The 14858-nt window shown below is 37.5% G+C and overlaps 1 protein-coding gene across 15 annotated transcripts in view; it reads right to left on the bottom strand.

The window, feature by feature from the left end:
- The window catches only part of LOC131683361 (cytospin-A-like), a 258651-nt gene that overhangs the window by 39104 nt on the left and 204689 nt on the right, over positions 1–14858 (bottom strand). For 12 of the 15 annotated variants that reach the window (XR_009304514.1, XM_058965273.1, XM_058965272.1 and 9 more), the window contains 3 exons: positions 2216–3070; positions 1846–2155; positions 115–1347 (listed from right to left, as the gene is read on the bottom strand). Coding sequence is in view for 14 of the 15 variants with exons in the window: in XM_058965273.1 (XP_058821256.1) it covers positions 115–1347; positions 1846–2155; positions 2216–3070 (2398 nt within the window). In the remaining variant the exon portion in view is untranslated. The remainder of the gene's footprint in view (positions 1–114; positions 1348–1845; positions 2156–2215; positions 3071–14858) is intronic. The other 3 variants (XM_058965285.1, XM_058965284.1, XM_058965286.1) reach the window with 1 other exon arrangement.

Genomic DNA, 14858 nt, shown 5'->3' with positions numbered 1-14858 from the left:
GGTAGTATGGAATACATAAATCAGGTGATAAGAAAATGATACGAAACAACACAGAGCAACGAGAGAAAGCGAGACGAAGACTTCAACGGATTACATGCAGGATATAAGACTTACTAAACTTTTCAGTATCACTACTCCACCTCCCTCCAACGGTACCTTCTTTTGGGTTAGCAGATTTTGTTTTGTTCAATACGAAAGAAGTTTTTTTTAATTGATTTAATTCGACATCATCATAAGCATTCGCACATTCGCGATATTTCCGAGAATATTCTTCTTTTTGTCTGGCGGACGGTTTTTCCTGCATGTCGTCAGTGAGCACAAACTCATTCGTTAACTTGTCAATTACGTAAACCAAAGTTTTTGGTTTAGTAGTTTTAACGGTGGTTTCTTCCAGTTCATATATGCTATCTGTACGTGGTAAAGGTTTGGGTTTCTTGTTGGTTGCGTTTTGATTTTTTTCATGTGATATTGGCTTATGACTGAACGACATGTTTGCATACAGTGATTCTGATTCATCGTCCTTGGTGCTAAGATTACTTAAGCTCGTGCTACTTGATCTATTACAACGATATTTTTTGAACTTGGCTAAGTTTGTTGTTTTTGTCATTCCGTCAATATCTGGAAGAATAAGATCATCCGAGCTTTTTGAATAGAACATGGAATCCAAGCTTCCCTGCTTCTCAGAGCAATTTGGTCGTAAATCTTGAACACTGGCAGAGGCGAATAAAGGTATTGGTCTAACCAATCGGATATTTTGATGCGTTAGATTCTCATTGCTTCTGGAAATTGCAATCGGGCGAAAATTTGGATCTGGTGACGAATTTACAGGTGAATCTGTACTAGATGAAGGGCTTGATGTTACATCTTGTGTTGGAGTACTTATTAATCCGGGAGTGACGTTTCGAAACTCCTGTCTTTTTTGCCAGGGAAGGCTGTTGATTTTTTCTATTTCATAGGAACAACGGTTAGACTCAGCCAAGATTGGACCAATATGCATGTTTTTATCATCTTCTATGAACCGGACTGACATTTTGGGTGGTTTAGAAGTCGGAAGAGGCGGCAATGTCTCGAATATTTCATGATTTTGCTCATCTTCTGAGTTAAAAGGTTTTTCAATTAGGGGTTTAGTTTGTAAATTTGTCATAGTTAAGTTGTTGCGATCCTCCTTTAATGTGAATGAATTCATCTGATTTCGCAACAGTTTAACTTGATTGGAAAACTCATCTACGTTCCTATCATATGTATCCAGATTTTCAATAGATGCGGATAAACCCTTCTTGAGATCGTTTAGTTTTTCGAAACTTGTATATAAGGCACATTCCTTCCCTTCTACATTTTTACCAACATCTGTGAAAAATCATGCACAAAGGATTGTTATACATAGTAATATATCAAACTGAATAAAGGGCCTGCATGCAAAGTGAGTACTTCAATTCAAACAATACGAAATTATCCATTATCCTTACTACATGCAACTACACTCAAGTCAGTCTTTGTCACTTGCGGATCAATTCTTCGTAGTTGTGCAATGGTTACCTAGTTTAATTAGTAAATATCGAGAGCCTGCGTGCTCGTCTACCACATTCTATTTTTGTAAATTTTATCAGAAATACAGTTCGACTTTTGTTTTTAAAACGGATTTTTAATTACGGTGGTAAGCATTCCCAGTGTAAAAACAACTTGAGCGCAAATATTAACGTTATAAAGAATTAAGAAACATAAACAAAAAACCGCTTTTGTTATTATTTCAGAATATTGCATAGCGAATAGGTTGTACTATCTAAACATGCTTGCAGATCAAATATTAGAGTTTCTACTATGGTAGATAGTTAACAATATACTTACGATTATTTAGCTTTTCGATTTGCTGCTCCATGATGCGTATACGCTCACGAAGTGCTTTATTGTCCAGCGCTAATTGTTCCCGTGCATTATGAGCTTCAGTTTTGAAGTCATTGGCCACGCGTACTGTCATCAACAAATCCGACTGGAATCGTTCCCACTCATCACTCTCCTGTTTCCTTAAACTAATCTCTTGGTTTAATTCATCAGTCTTTTCTGCAAGCAATCGTTCTGTGTCTCCTAGATGTCGCTGAGTCTCGGATAGTAAAGCTTCCAACTGTGCTTTGTCCTCGGCGAGACATTTGTTCTGAACCTGAAATGTAAGAAAATTATGATTAATGCTTCCAGTCCAAATGTTAGAAAGTGATTATACCTGCAATTCGTTTACATTTTCCTGTAGTTGCTGACAATCACTGGCAATTTTATTTTTTTCTTGTTTAATCGTCTCATGCTTGTACTCCAAATCAGATATAACACATTTTGCATTATTTCTTACAACTTTACATTCTTCGCTTATTCTCGCTAGTTGATCTTTAAGTTTTTGAATCTCACACTGACTAATCGATAATTGCTCCTGGAGCGATGCTACTTGAATTTCCAATGCGTCTTTCTCTTTTCTTGCGGTATCTAAAAGCTCTCTTAGGTCAGACTTGTCACCCAAGGCACGATCTTGTTCTAGTTCATCGATCTTAGCTCGCGCGTTTTCCAATAACGTCGTCAACCGACTAATTTCGATCTGTTTCACTGAGCTGTCCTCTTTGGATTGCAACAGTTGTGTATCAATTTCAGTTCTTTCGGCATTTGTTGCATCAATAGTAGATTCGAGCACACCGATTCGCTCGTGCAGTCTTAGTTTCTCGTTGGTTCTATCTTCCAAGGCCACCTTAATTTCGTTTAGTTCGGAATTCAATTCTTCCTGTTTCAACATAAGACTTTCTCTCTCTTCTTGAGCATTTTTCAACAGCTCTACTAATTTTTGTTCACGTTCCGTAGAACCACCATCTTGTTGATTTGGCTCTCTTAACAATAGTGTTTGAAGAGTTCCAATCTGAGTTCGAGAGTCTTCCAGTTTTTCAGTTTGGCGACACAGAGACTGGAAAATTACATCTTTCTCCTCTGCCAAGCGTTCATTGTCGCTCTGTAGTTCTATTATTTGTGACTGTAAATCGGCAAGCTCCTGAAGTGTGGCCTGTAGTTCTTCGTTTGTAGAATAATGGGTTTCTTCCATCTATAGAGAAGAGATAGCGGATATATTATTTTAAATTATCAGTATTTAACGTAAACCTGTTAGTAATAGTACCTTTTTGAAGAAGAAAGCTCCTATGACTGGGTTTCCCGTGAAATAACTGTAAGATCTTTTGTGCCATAAGCAACAATCTATGTTTAAAGCTTTGGTGAAATATAAATGAGTTTGTATGCTGGTATGACCAAAAACATCTCAAATTAAGTAGCAAAGTAGTAAACAAAGCTACTTATTTTTGACATAATGAAATAAAATTATAGTTTTTTGGATTAAATATATCCATAACTGATTGTGAATTGCTTATAGCATTTCATTCCAAATATTCGACATTGAGGCATTCTCGCTCTATAAATCTTAATGCAATTATTTTTTTAGCCTTTGCATCAAGTCTTAGGATGTTTCAATTTGAACCTTCGTAGATCTGATCAGCACCTATGGTTTGAAATCTTTCGTTTCAAATGTTTCTCTCGACTGTTTAATAAACAGATTTTCCGAATGTATTTTTTTCGGAAATGTAATAAACTCCATGAGTCCTGAAATATTCCGCGGGCATGTTCACTAGACTGATATTTTTGTTAATTTGGATACTGCCGCTCCACGCATATTTGTTCCATGTGTATATGGCAGCATATGGGACATTTATTCGTATAGCGGCAGTAGGTATATGTTATAGTTACTATATTCATAGTTAGGCGGACACAAAAGCCGGAAAACTAGCAGCTCTTATTCCAGGAAGGAAACTCTGGCATCCCATGCAAATGTTCAAGCTCTAGCTTAATAGTTCCATTGTTGATGTCGTCAGCAAGAGCTTTACATGTACGAATCCGATGATATGATGTTGTTTCATACTTGTACGGATATGTCTTGGTGTTACAGATTTTTTTGTTCGTTTTCTTTTCTCTACGCTCGATAACACAAGGAAAAAGTAAAAAAATTAATAACCATAATCACAATACCTTTTCCATAAACATCCGAAAAGAACATGATATGTGACGTCATGCTCGATTGGCTCCGGCATTTGACATGTTCAATTGGCTCCGCACAGTGTCTCCCCCTAACTATGAATATAGTAACTATAGTATATGTGTGTCATGATTAAGTGATCTAGTGAACAAATTAAGATAATGCGAATAAGTGAAGGGTTCTGTGTGGTTGCCTAATCTCGAAGCAAATTTTTAATTTTATTGTCTCTATGCCATTGGATTTGTTATTTGATTTTATAGATATGTTTTATTAACTACTCGATACATCTATCTCTGTCAGACATTTGGTTGGTGTTAATTCAGACCGGACTAAGTAACATCGTGTTGATTTAGAGCAAAATGAGTTTGATGTTTGAATCGCAGCATCCTTTACGTACGTAATTTGAAATTAATTTTTGCCATAACTCTTGCTTATTGTAACATATTTAAAATCTAATGAAAACCAAATACAGCTGAAGAAATGCTTTATCCAGTGCTATTATTATCTCCCTTTTTAAGATTTTGCGACTTAGTCCGGTCTGACTTAACAACGACCATTTGAGTGTGGGTTTTGTGCGCCATTACCCAGGATACAGTTTCACGGAAAGTAAAAGTAAAGAAAGCAAAATCATAGCTTTTTTGATAAAGACCTGTTATGCAGCCAACTGCATTTCACCCAGTCAAATTAGCACGATTCTCATTCGGAATACTTGAAGCTTTTTGACTCTGGTTCCGCTTTCATGAACTGTTTTTTCAAAATATTTTCGGAATCTTATTGATTATAAATTACATTTTAAATTACTCCACTGCACACTGCCCATATAAGCATAAGATTCCCATATGGATTTTTGTCGAAAATGAGATATCTGTTGGATTGTATTCTGTATCACCACTGAATCATAATGCACAAAAAAGATTACCAGGTTTGTTCAAAAAATATCGAAAAAAATACCAAAACATGGTTGTCCCATCCATAAGGCTCAATGAAAAATGTAAATCTTGAATAGCGTTTTTCTCGGCTTGCTGTTTTTCAATATGGGACTCTTATGCATATATGGGCAGCACAGTGGTACCAAAACGTGCGTTTAATTAATTGTGCTCTAGAAGTTTGTGTTTTTGGGATTTGGTGTGTTAGGATACCTTTTTCAAAATAGAAGTCCTTCTTTTAATGTATACTAAATTGAGATTAATCCACCTAAAAGTCACATAGAACATTTATTTCTACTAATTTTCGAGATAGAGTCATGGTGCCAATGACAAAGTAATAGAAAATTCTACTACGAGAAAACTTGCTAAACATGCAAACTCTCCAAAATATAATGGTGTTGAGATAAAGCGCGTTGTTTGTGGAAGGCGACCAAAAAATCATTTTTTTCATTATAACTTATTTCTGAGATTTTTGCAATTCTATGACGTTGTTGGAATTAAGAAAGTACAGATATTTATTGACGTCAACGTTTTTTATTTCAAAACTGAGTTCTTAAATAAGGTGGGTTAAAATGTCGCCATTTTTAACGTCAATTACTAAAAGATGTGGAAATATGTGGAAGACATTTCGATTCGACGAGAAAGATAGTGAAAAGTACTACAAGAAAAAATACCACTCGTAACGGGCATCAACTGGCCTGTATATATGTATGTATGTTTGTATTTTGTGACGAAATAAGTAGGATTTTTTCAACATTACTTGTTTGGGGATTTTTTCTATGCGTTAAATGTTATAACAATTCATTGAATGTATCAAAGTACGCATGTAAATCCATAACTTTCAGTTCTGTAATCTCAAACTGACGAATTATTCATAAATTAATACAATAACAAAAGTGAACAACTAAAATATGTGCCAAAAATTTTGACTGTATTTACAAGAGCAAAACCTGTTTTAGTCCACCTAGTGGTGAATTGTGCCTTTCTCATGTCTTCAAATTGGCTGGTGATGTTAAATATAATTGTGGAAATGTCTGTTACATTTTTAGTACACTTTGTACTTCTACATAATTTAAGTATTTTAATTTGCACCCATTTTAATAAATTTTGCATCATTTTGATAGTGTGATAATGGTGATAATGGTATGATAGTGGTACCTCCGTAACTCCGGAACTGGAATCCCGATCGAACCGAAATCGATAGCAGGCGATGAGAAGATTGTACCTTTCATTCAAGAGTAAGTTTGTGCCAAATCGGTCCAGCCATCTCTCGGAAAGCAGAGGCAATATTATTTGTCACATAGACACATACAAACACAAACATTTTCCGATCTTGTCGAACTAAGTTTAATGGTATATAAGACTCGGCTATCCGGGCCTAGGTCAAAAAGTCAATATTTGGAGCGATTGCATAACCTTTCTATATGAGGAAGGCAAATTGTTCGATTTGAAATCATAAAAATTGCCCCGTGTTATCGAGAGTGGACCGAGTAAAGTGATTATTACGCATAACCAAATACATCACGTAGTATACACACCTAAACGATATCACATTTAAATCGTACTTAAACAGAAAAGAACAAAATAGGACGAAAATCGAAATGTATTCCTACCGATGTTCTCAAGACAAAAAATGTTCGAAATTGTTTCATATTTTCTTACACGTAGTTGGGTGTTACTAAATTAAATGTCTCGATTTATCAAATCTGATCAGATGTATTTAATAGGTGCAAATTTGTCGGTCATTGGATCTGATGAAGAAGTTTAAAGTATGTTGGGACAGAAATCACAGAATCTGAAGATAATCTCAGAGCATTTTCGATCTGACATGTTTAAAGAATGAAAATAATAGCTACATATTTGTTATGACCCGTTAATCGTCCGAACCCATTCGAGAGATATAGAGTGAGAATGAGAGAGAACCAAATACTCTGAAAAGTCAGAGTTCGAATAAAGCTGCTGGCAGTGTCAGTTCAAGTTTCGCGACTCTACAGAACAGTCCGTTAATTCTCGAGTACTTTTTCAAATGGACGTAAGTAACAATGAGAGATTCTCTTTGAGGTCTTTCTCTTCTGTTCATTACTCGGCCATTTCAACATTTACTACTCTACTCTTTGCATAATATTGTAGTAAAAACCGTCGGCTTTCGATATGTACTGGAAAATTAGTACAAAGTGTTGTAATGACGTCGTAATAAACGAAAGAGAAAGTAAACAAAGAGAGGCTCTCAATGTTACTTACGTCCATTTGAAAAAGTACTCGAGAATTATTATTTCCGAACGCTTTCCCTGCGAACTTAATAACTGGCGACGAGAGAAAATTTTGTGATTTTCCGTGGCGCGTGTGCATTATAAAAAGTGAAGTGTGTAAAAAAAAGGGAGTTCCGCAAAGGTGGATTCGTCCTGGTGCATTGAAGTTATCACATCGAGCTGCTGGTTTACCGCTTATATACTTTCGCTGGTTGTAGTGAGTGCCCGGTACGGTAACGATATCGAAAGGTGAGCTTTTACCGTGCTATCAACTGGTGATAGAGATAGCCGGAGCATAAAACACAAGTGCGGCGAAGCTTTCGAGAGCGGGGATTAGTTTCTCGTGACTGCAGTAAGCAAACTGAGAAGGGTGAGACTCAAGACCGGCAGTGCGGTAAGCGAGCATTATTTTTTTTTAAATTTACTACATTGTGCATTTCCGTAAGTGACAAAGGGCATTTTTTTTAATTCCTGTGTTTTATTTCTGTGATTTCTATTCCATTTTTTTAACAATATAAAGCAATGGCCTCAAATGTAATAGCATCAGTTGACCCATATGTATATGGTACTTCCTTTGGGAATTGGGTAGAACGTTTGGAATTTTATTTTCAAGTTAGTAAAGTGAAGGCTGAAGATAAAAAAGCCCAGCTGATTTATCTCAGTGGGCAGCAGGTGTTTGATGAGTTGAAACTCCTGTATCCAGGTGTCGATCTTCAAACCTTGACTTATGACGAAATCGTCAAGAAGCTCAAGGAAAGATACGACAAGTCGGAGTCGGAGTCGGACTCCATACAGCGATTTAAATTTCATAGCAGGGTGCAGCACCCTAATGAGAGTATGGAAGATTTTATCCTGGCCTTGAAGCTTTTGGCACAGGAGTGCCGCTTCGGCGATTTTAAGGAATTGCCCATTCGTGACCGATACATTATGGGGGTTTACGATAAAGATTTGCAGAAGAAGTTGTTGACTGAGGATAATCTGACGATGGCTTCAGCAGAAAAAATTATGTACACCTGGGAGATGGCAGCAAATAGATCGAAGTTGTTAAATGAGTCAGGCCATTCTGGCCAGGTTGCTTCCATTCGCGGTTCCGTTAAAACCAGATTAGGTTCAAGACCATCCGGGAGGGGTCAATACGAGCAAAGGGGCTCTTATAATAACAGAGATCGGAGTCGTAGTAGCAGTAGAAGCAGGAACCGCAGTGATGGCAGGGTTTTCAGCTTTCGTCCTGGTGCTTGGAGGCGTAGGGAGCAGAACCAAAACACGGATTTAGTTTGCGATTATTGTGGCAAACATGGACATGTGCGGAAGAGATGCTTCAAATTGAAAAATTTGAAGAGGACGCCGTCAACATGGTGGAAGAGTCCAAGCCGGGTCCGAGCAGCGATAAGATGTTATCGGAATTATTGAACAGGATGAGAGCAAGACACGACGACAGCGACGATTCCGACAGCGACTCAGGTGACTATGACTGCATGAATGTGACGTTTTTAAATAAAATTAGTGAGCCATGTTATATTAAGGTGACAATCGAAAACAAAACCGTGAAGATGGAAATCGATTGTGGCTCAGCCGTCACTGTTATGAGCTATGGTGTTTATAAAAAACTTTTGAGTAAACCGTTGAGTGTTTGTACTAAGAATTTAGTTGTGATCAATGGGTCTAAATTGGGTATTAAGGGCATGGTTAAGGTGCAAGTCATGCTTGGAAGAATTATGAAAATGTTGAAATTGATTGTTTTGGATTCGAATATGGATTTTATTCCTCTTTTTGGGAGAAAATGGTTGGATGTCTTCTATCCACAATGGAGGGAATTCTTTGCAAACTGGTCAGGTGTCAATAGCATAAATATGCCAATTAATACTGAAGCAATGGTTTCGGAAATCAAGGTAAAGTTTGCAAAGGTGTTTGAAAAAGATTTTTCTACGCCAATAGCTGGGTTTGAAGCTGATTTGGTACTGAAAGAGGACAAACCCATTTTCAAAAAAGCATACAATGTCCCTTATAGATTGAAGGATCAGGTGATTGCACACTTAGAAAAGCTAGAAAGAGAAAAGGTAATAACTCCAATTAAAACGAGTGAATATGCTTCTCTAGTTGTTGTGGTTGTAAAGAAAAACAAAGAAATTCGGTTAGTCATTGATTGCAAGGTTTCAATCAACAAATTGATCATTCCAAACACGTATCCGTTGCCCTTAGCACAAGATTTATTTGCGAATCTAGCAGGATGTAAAGTCTTCTGTTCTTTAGACTTAGAGGGAGCATATACGCAACTATCATTATCGGAAAATTCCAGAAAATTCGTTGTTATTAACACAGTTAAAGGACTATTTACTTACAATAGACTTCCTCAAGGGGCTTCCTCTAGTGCTGCGATCTTCCAGCAAGTAATGGAGCAAGTTTTAGCGGGTTTGGATGATTGCATTTTCGTTTACCTCGATGATGTTTTGATTGCTGGGAAAAATATTGAAGACTGCCGAAAGAAATTATTCAAAGTTTTAGAACGATTGGCAAATGCCAACATCAAAGTCAACTGGAGTAAATGCAAGTTTTTCGTATCTAATTTACCGTACTTAGGTCATATTATTACAGAAAAGGCCTCCTTCCATGTCCCGACAAAATTGCAACAGTTCGCGATGCTCCGGTTCCCAAAAACGTTGCTGAGCTGAAGTCTTTCTTGGGTTTAATAAACTACTACAGCAAGTTTATCCCTCGTTTATCTTCCAAACTGTATAATCTGTATAACTTGTTAAAGAACAATGTGAAATTTGTTTGGGATTCCAATTGTGACGAGGCTTTTCAAAAGAGTAAAAATGCCTTGATGAAGGCAGATTTGCTTGAATATTATGACCCACAGAAACCTATTGTGGTGGTTTCTGATGCCTCAAGCTATGGTTTGGGCGGAGTGATAGCTCATGTAATTGACGGAGTCGAGAAGCCAATTTCGTTTACTTCATTTTCACTCAACTCAGCTCAGAAATCGTATCCCATTTTACATTTAGAGGCTTTGGCGTTGGTTTGCACAATAAAAAAATTTCACAAGTATTTATATGGACAAAGGTTCACAGTATTCACCGATCATAAGCCTTTGGTGGGAATTTTTGGGAAAACTGGTAAGCATGCGATTTTTGTTACACGGTTGCAGAGATTTATCTTAGAGGTTTCGGTATACGATTTTGATATACAATACCAACCATCTACTAAGATGGGGAACGCTGACTTTTGTTCGCGATTCCCTTTGAGTCACGACGTTCCCAGGACACTTGATCATGGGACAATAAACAATATTAACTTCAGCCAGGAATTTCCAGTAGGTAGCTAAAGAAACGTCGAAGGATGTTTTCCTGCAGCAAGTTATTTCTCGAGTACTTTTTCAAATGGACGTAAGTAACAATGAGAGATTCTCTTTGAGGTCTTTCTCTTCTGTTCATTACTCGGCCATTTCAACATTTACTACTCTACTCTTTGCATAATATTGTAGTAAAAACCGTCGGCTTTCGATATGTACTGGAAAATTAGTACAAAGTGTTGTAATGACGTCGTAATAAACGAAAGAGAAAGTAAACAAAGAGAGGCTCTCAATGTTACTTACGTCCATTTGAAAAACTACTCGAGATTTCATTCTTATACAATGGCTGGCCCGAAAGGTTGGATAGGCAATTTATTAACGTTTTCTCAAATCAACAAGACTTGGAATATGTAGATGGTTGTTTACTCTATCAGGATAGAGTAATAATTCCTAAGTCGATGCAAAACGGGATGCTTAAATTGCTGCACGCAAATCACTCGGGGGTGGTGAAGATGAAGCAAATGGCTCGTCGATCAGTCTACTGGTACGGCATTAACGCGGATATCGAGCGTTTTGCGAATTCCTGTGATGCTTGTAATAGAATGGCGGTGGTTCCAAAGCCTAAGGTAACTTCATCGTGGATTCCTACAATCAAACCATTCAGCAGAATACATGCTGATTTCTTTTTCTTTGACCGGAAATCCTTTCTGCTAATAGTAGATAGCTTTTCCAAATGGATAGAGGTTATCTGGATGAAGCAAGGGACCGATACTAAGAAAGTTTTGAAAAAGTTCATAGAGTTTTTCGCTAGGTTTGGTCTACCCGATGTAATTGTTACCGATGGTGGCCCACCATTCAATTCATTCGTTTTCGTGGAGTTCCTAGAAAAGCAAGGTATAAAGGTCATGAAAAGTCCACCTTATAATCCCTCTAGCAATGGACAAGCCGAAAGGTCGGTGAGAACCGTAAAGGATGTGATAAAAAAATTCTTTTTAGACCCAGACGTAAAAAAATTAGATTTAGAAGATCAAGTAAATTTGTTTTTATTGACGTATCGTAACTCTTGTTTGACAGATGATGGACGCTTTCCATCAGAAAGAATATTTTCGTTTAAACCAAAGACTATTCTAGACTTAGTGAACCCAAAGAGACACTACACAAAATCGCTCAAACGTACGATTCCACCTGATGATACTTCTCAGAAATCTGAGAATGATCTAAATGATCCCGATAACTTAAGCAATCTGAGGATTGGAGACGTACTATGGTACAAAAGTCATAATCCTCATGATATTTCACGATGGATCAAAGGGCAATTTCTAATGAAAATTTCCAAAAATATCTTTCAGATCGCCCTTGGCGACATAAAGGTGATAGCACACCGAAGCCAGATAAGGCCGGATAAATCGCTCAGGAGGAGCGGAGCCGTCATAGTCCGACAACCCGAAAAAGTGTACGAACCGACTACAAGCCGAAAGCGAGCATGGCCGGACAGTGACAGCGACGATTATGATGGCGAGGAAGGTGAAGAGAAAATTTTTCGAGGATTTCCTGAAAAGAAACGATGTAGAACACAAAGGTGTGGAGAGATGGAGAGATCGGCAGCAGTACAGGCCCCGGACACTGATTCGTGGCATTCGTCGTTCATATTGAACAGCTCAAAACAGGCTATCAGGCGCTCAGAACGAAAACCTAATAAGTACAAGAATAAGAAGAATAAGCATAAAAAGTGAATTTCTTTCAAAATTAGTTTACTAAGTTCAATGAATTGTTTAAGATATTTCGAATTGTATTTTCAAATTTAAGGGGTGAGGACTGTTATGACCCGTTAATCGTCCGAACCCATTCGAGAGAGATATAGAGTGAGAATGAGAGAGAACCAAATACTCTGAAAAGTCAGAGTTCGAATAAAGCTGCTGGCAGTGTCAGTTCAAGTTTCGCGACTCTACAGAACAGTCCGTTAATTATTATTTCCGAACGCTTTCCCTGCGAACTTAATAATATTTAGGATGCATAAGGATTTAGCACCGTATTACAGCAGCACAACGAACATACTTTGTAATCGAGATACTTTCGCGTATCCACTAATAACTCGAAACCAAAACAACACAAAGTTCATTTGACAGTCGGTGTGGGCAATGTTGTCAGAACTTCGGTCGAAATCAATTTATTTGCCATGGTTGCAATATTCATATTTTATAGATTTTAACCGTTTAAGTATTATGATGGAACAGATATATGGGAAATTCCTATGGAACCACACAAACTAACTAAAGTCAGAGTAGGATCAATCATTTAAAATTTGGAAGATAATGGACATCGGTCAAGATTTTTTGAGGAATAGGTGTCAAATAAATAGTAAATATTGGCAAGTTCTCCGGGGGTCAAGACCGTCCTAGGAGGCCAATGTGATCAAAGCAACTACTAATATTTAAATCTATGTAATTAAGCACCAATTTTAATAAGTTCTGCATCAGGTATCATGGTGGTTCCAGTTTATATGGGAATTTACTGTGTTACCACACCTCTCATGCAATAACTCCGGAACCGGATGTCGTATCAGAAATAAATTCAATAGAAACCTATGTTTTTCATTTGAAACTAAGTTTTAGAAAATTGGTTCCATCCATCTTAGAGTATACGATGTGCGATTGTTTGTATACATGCACACATACACACTCATAAGCACACACACATTTGTCGAACTCAACGAATTGAGTCGAACGTGTGAGGTGAAGACTTAATTACCTAGCAGCTAAAAGACCCCTCGCTAATGCTGCTTAGGGCATACCCGCTGTGTGGACAGCATTGCCATTGCACAGTGGATGTCAAATATGCTTGTCACAGTCCATCTTCATCCTAGTTGTGCAGCAGCCGTCCATAGAGGTGTGTCCTGTGTCTCTCGTGTCGATTGATTTCTTCCAAAGTCATGGGATTTCACAGAACGGTAAAAGTTTCGGCCTCTTTCTCTTTTTCAGTGTGATTGTATAACATTTCTATATGAGAAAGGTAAAATGTTTTATATGGAAAATTCACGTGTGATCGGATTCTTCTACTCAACTCCGAAACCAATAGTTCGTTCAAATAAAATTCGATAGCAATCAATGTGAATACTATACCCTTCATTTAGGACTAAGTTTGTGAGAATCGAGTCAGCAATATATGAGAAATGCCGTATGCCGTTTTCATGAAACGATTGCGCGGCCCGAATTGCCACTATGATTAAATGTTTGAAATTCAAATTTGACAGAAATGTAATATATAGGTGAAAATATTTTTCTAAAGTTTTTCTGGCAAGTTTGATCCTAAATAGCAACTCTGACTACGTAATCATTGCGTGAAAACGACATCTAATAGTTTTTGCTATGGTTCCCACGGTGTCTCTGGTAGAACAATATTTAGACAAAAAATCTGTACCGCTGAACTACTCACTAATCGAATGCTTAGATACTCTTTCATCTGAGACTAAATATGAAATGTTCTATCAAGGAGCCTAGAACAATATACTTTTTTAAACATTTTGGTGATTATTTTTGAAGATTGCGTTTCAATGAATAGCTCTCAGAATCGTTCTATCACATTCACCCGAATGCCACGTTCGCCCGAAAGCTATTTACCCGAATGGACCATTTACCAGAATGTCATAATCCAGAATGGACCATTTACCCGAATGCCATAAACCGAATATTCCACTTGCTCGAAAATCATTAACACGAATACCGCATCCACTCAAACAAAATATAAAATCAAATCCACCGGAAGGTAACTTTATGCTTATAAGACCATTTACTATTGTAAAAAATCCAATAAAAGGAAAACAAAATTACAATACTAGTATCCAACAAGCAAGCATGCTTCTATAGCCATTCTCTCAGTTTTCGTTGCTTTGGTCAGTTCATAAAATGTTGGATATTGGATATCTTCATCATGCTCTATATCAACGCCGCCATTTCCAGTTCGGAAACCACGTCAGATCAGAAAACTATTAGCGACATCATCATCATCATTATCATCTCAATCGTTTAAACCACCGCCAGCTAAATCTCAAAAGGAGTTTGATGGCCAGAAAACAGTTTTGAGCATACCTTCGTCGCAACCATTGATGCATTCCGCATCATTCCCGTCACCAACTCTGGGTATTGATTGGGAATGCTGTGATTTTCGATTCGTTGGCGACATCAACATCAACAGCCGTTAGCCAGAAACATGAGAGTTGATTCCTTCTTTCAAACATGAACAGTTCTTTGAATTTGCAAACCAAATAGTCCTCGCAAATAAACTGGTGATCCACTCATTTGCCCGGTTTACTCAAACTCAGGGGTTGATAATGAGCAGTTCCTTGAATT

The sequence above is a fragment of the Topomyia yanbarensis genome, chromosome 2 (assembly GCF_030247195.1).
Source record: "Topomyia yanbarensis strain Yona2022 chromosome 2, ASM3024719v1, whole genome shotgun sequence".
NCBI lineage: Eukaryota > Metazoa > Arthropoda > Insecta > Diptera > Culicidae > Topomyia > Topomyia yanbarensis.
Note: the sequence above shows the minus strand (reverse complement) of the source record. Positions and strands in the feature narration are given on the sequence as shown.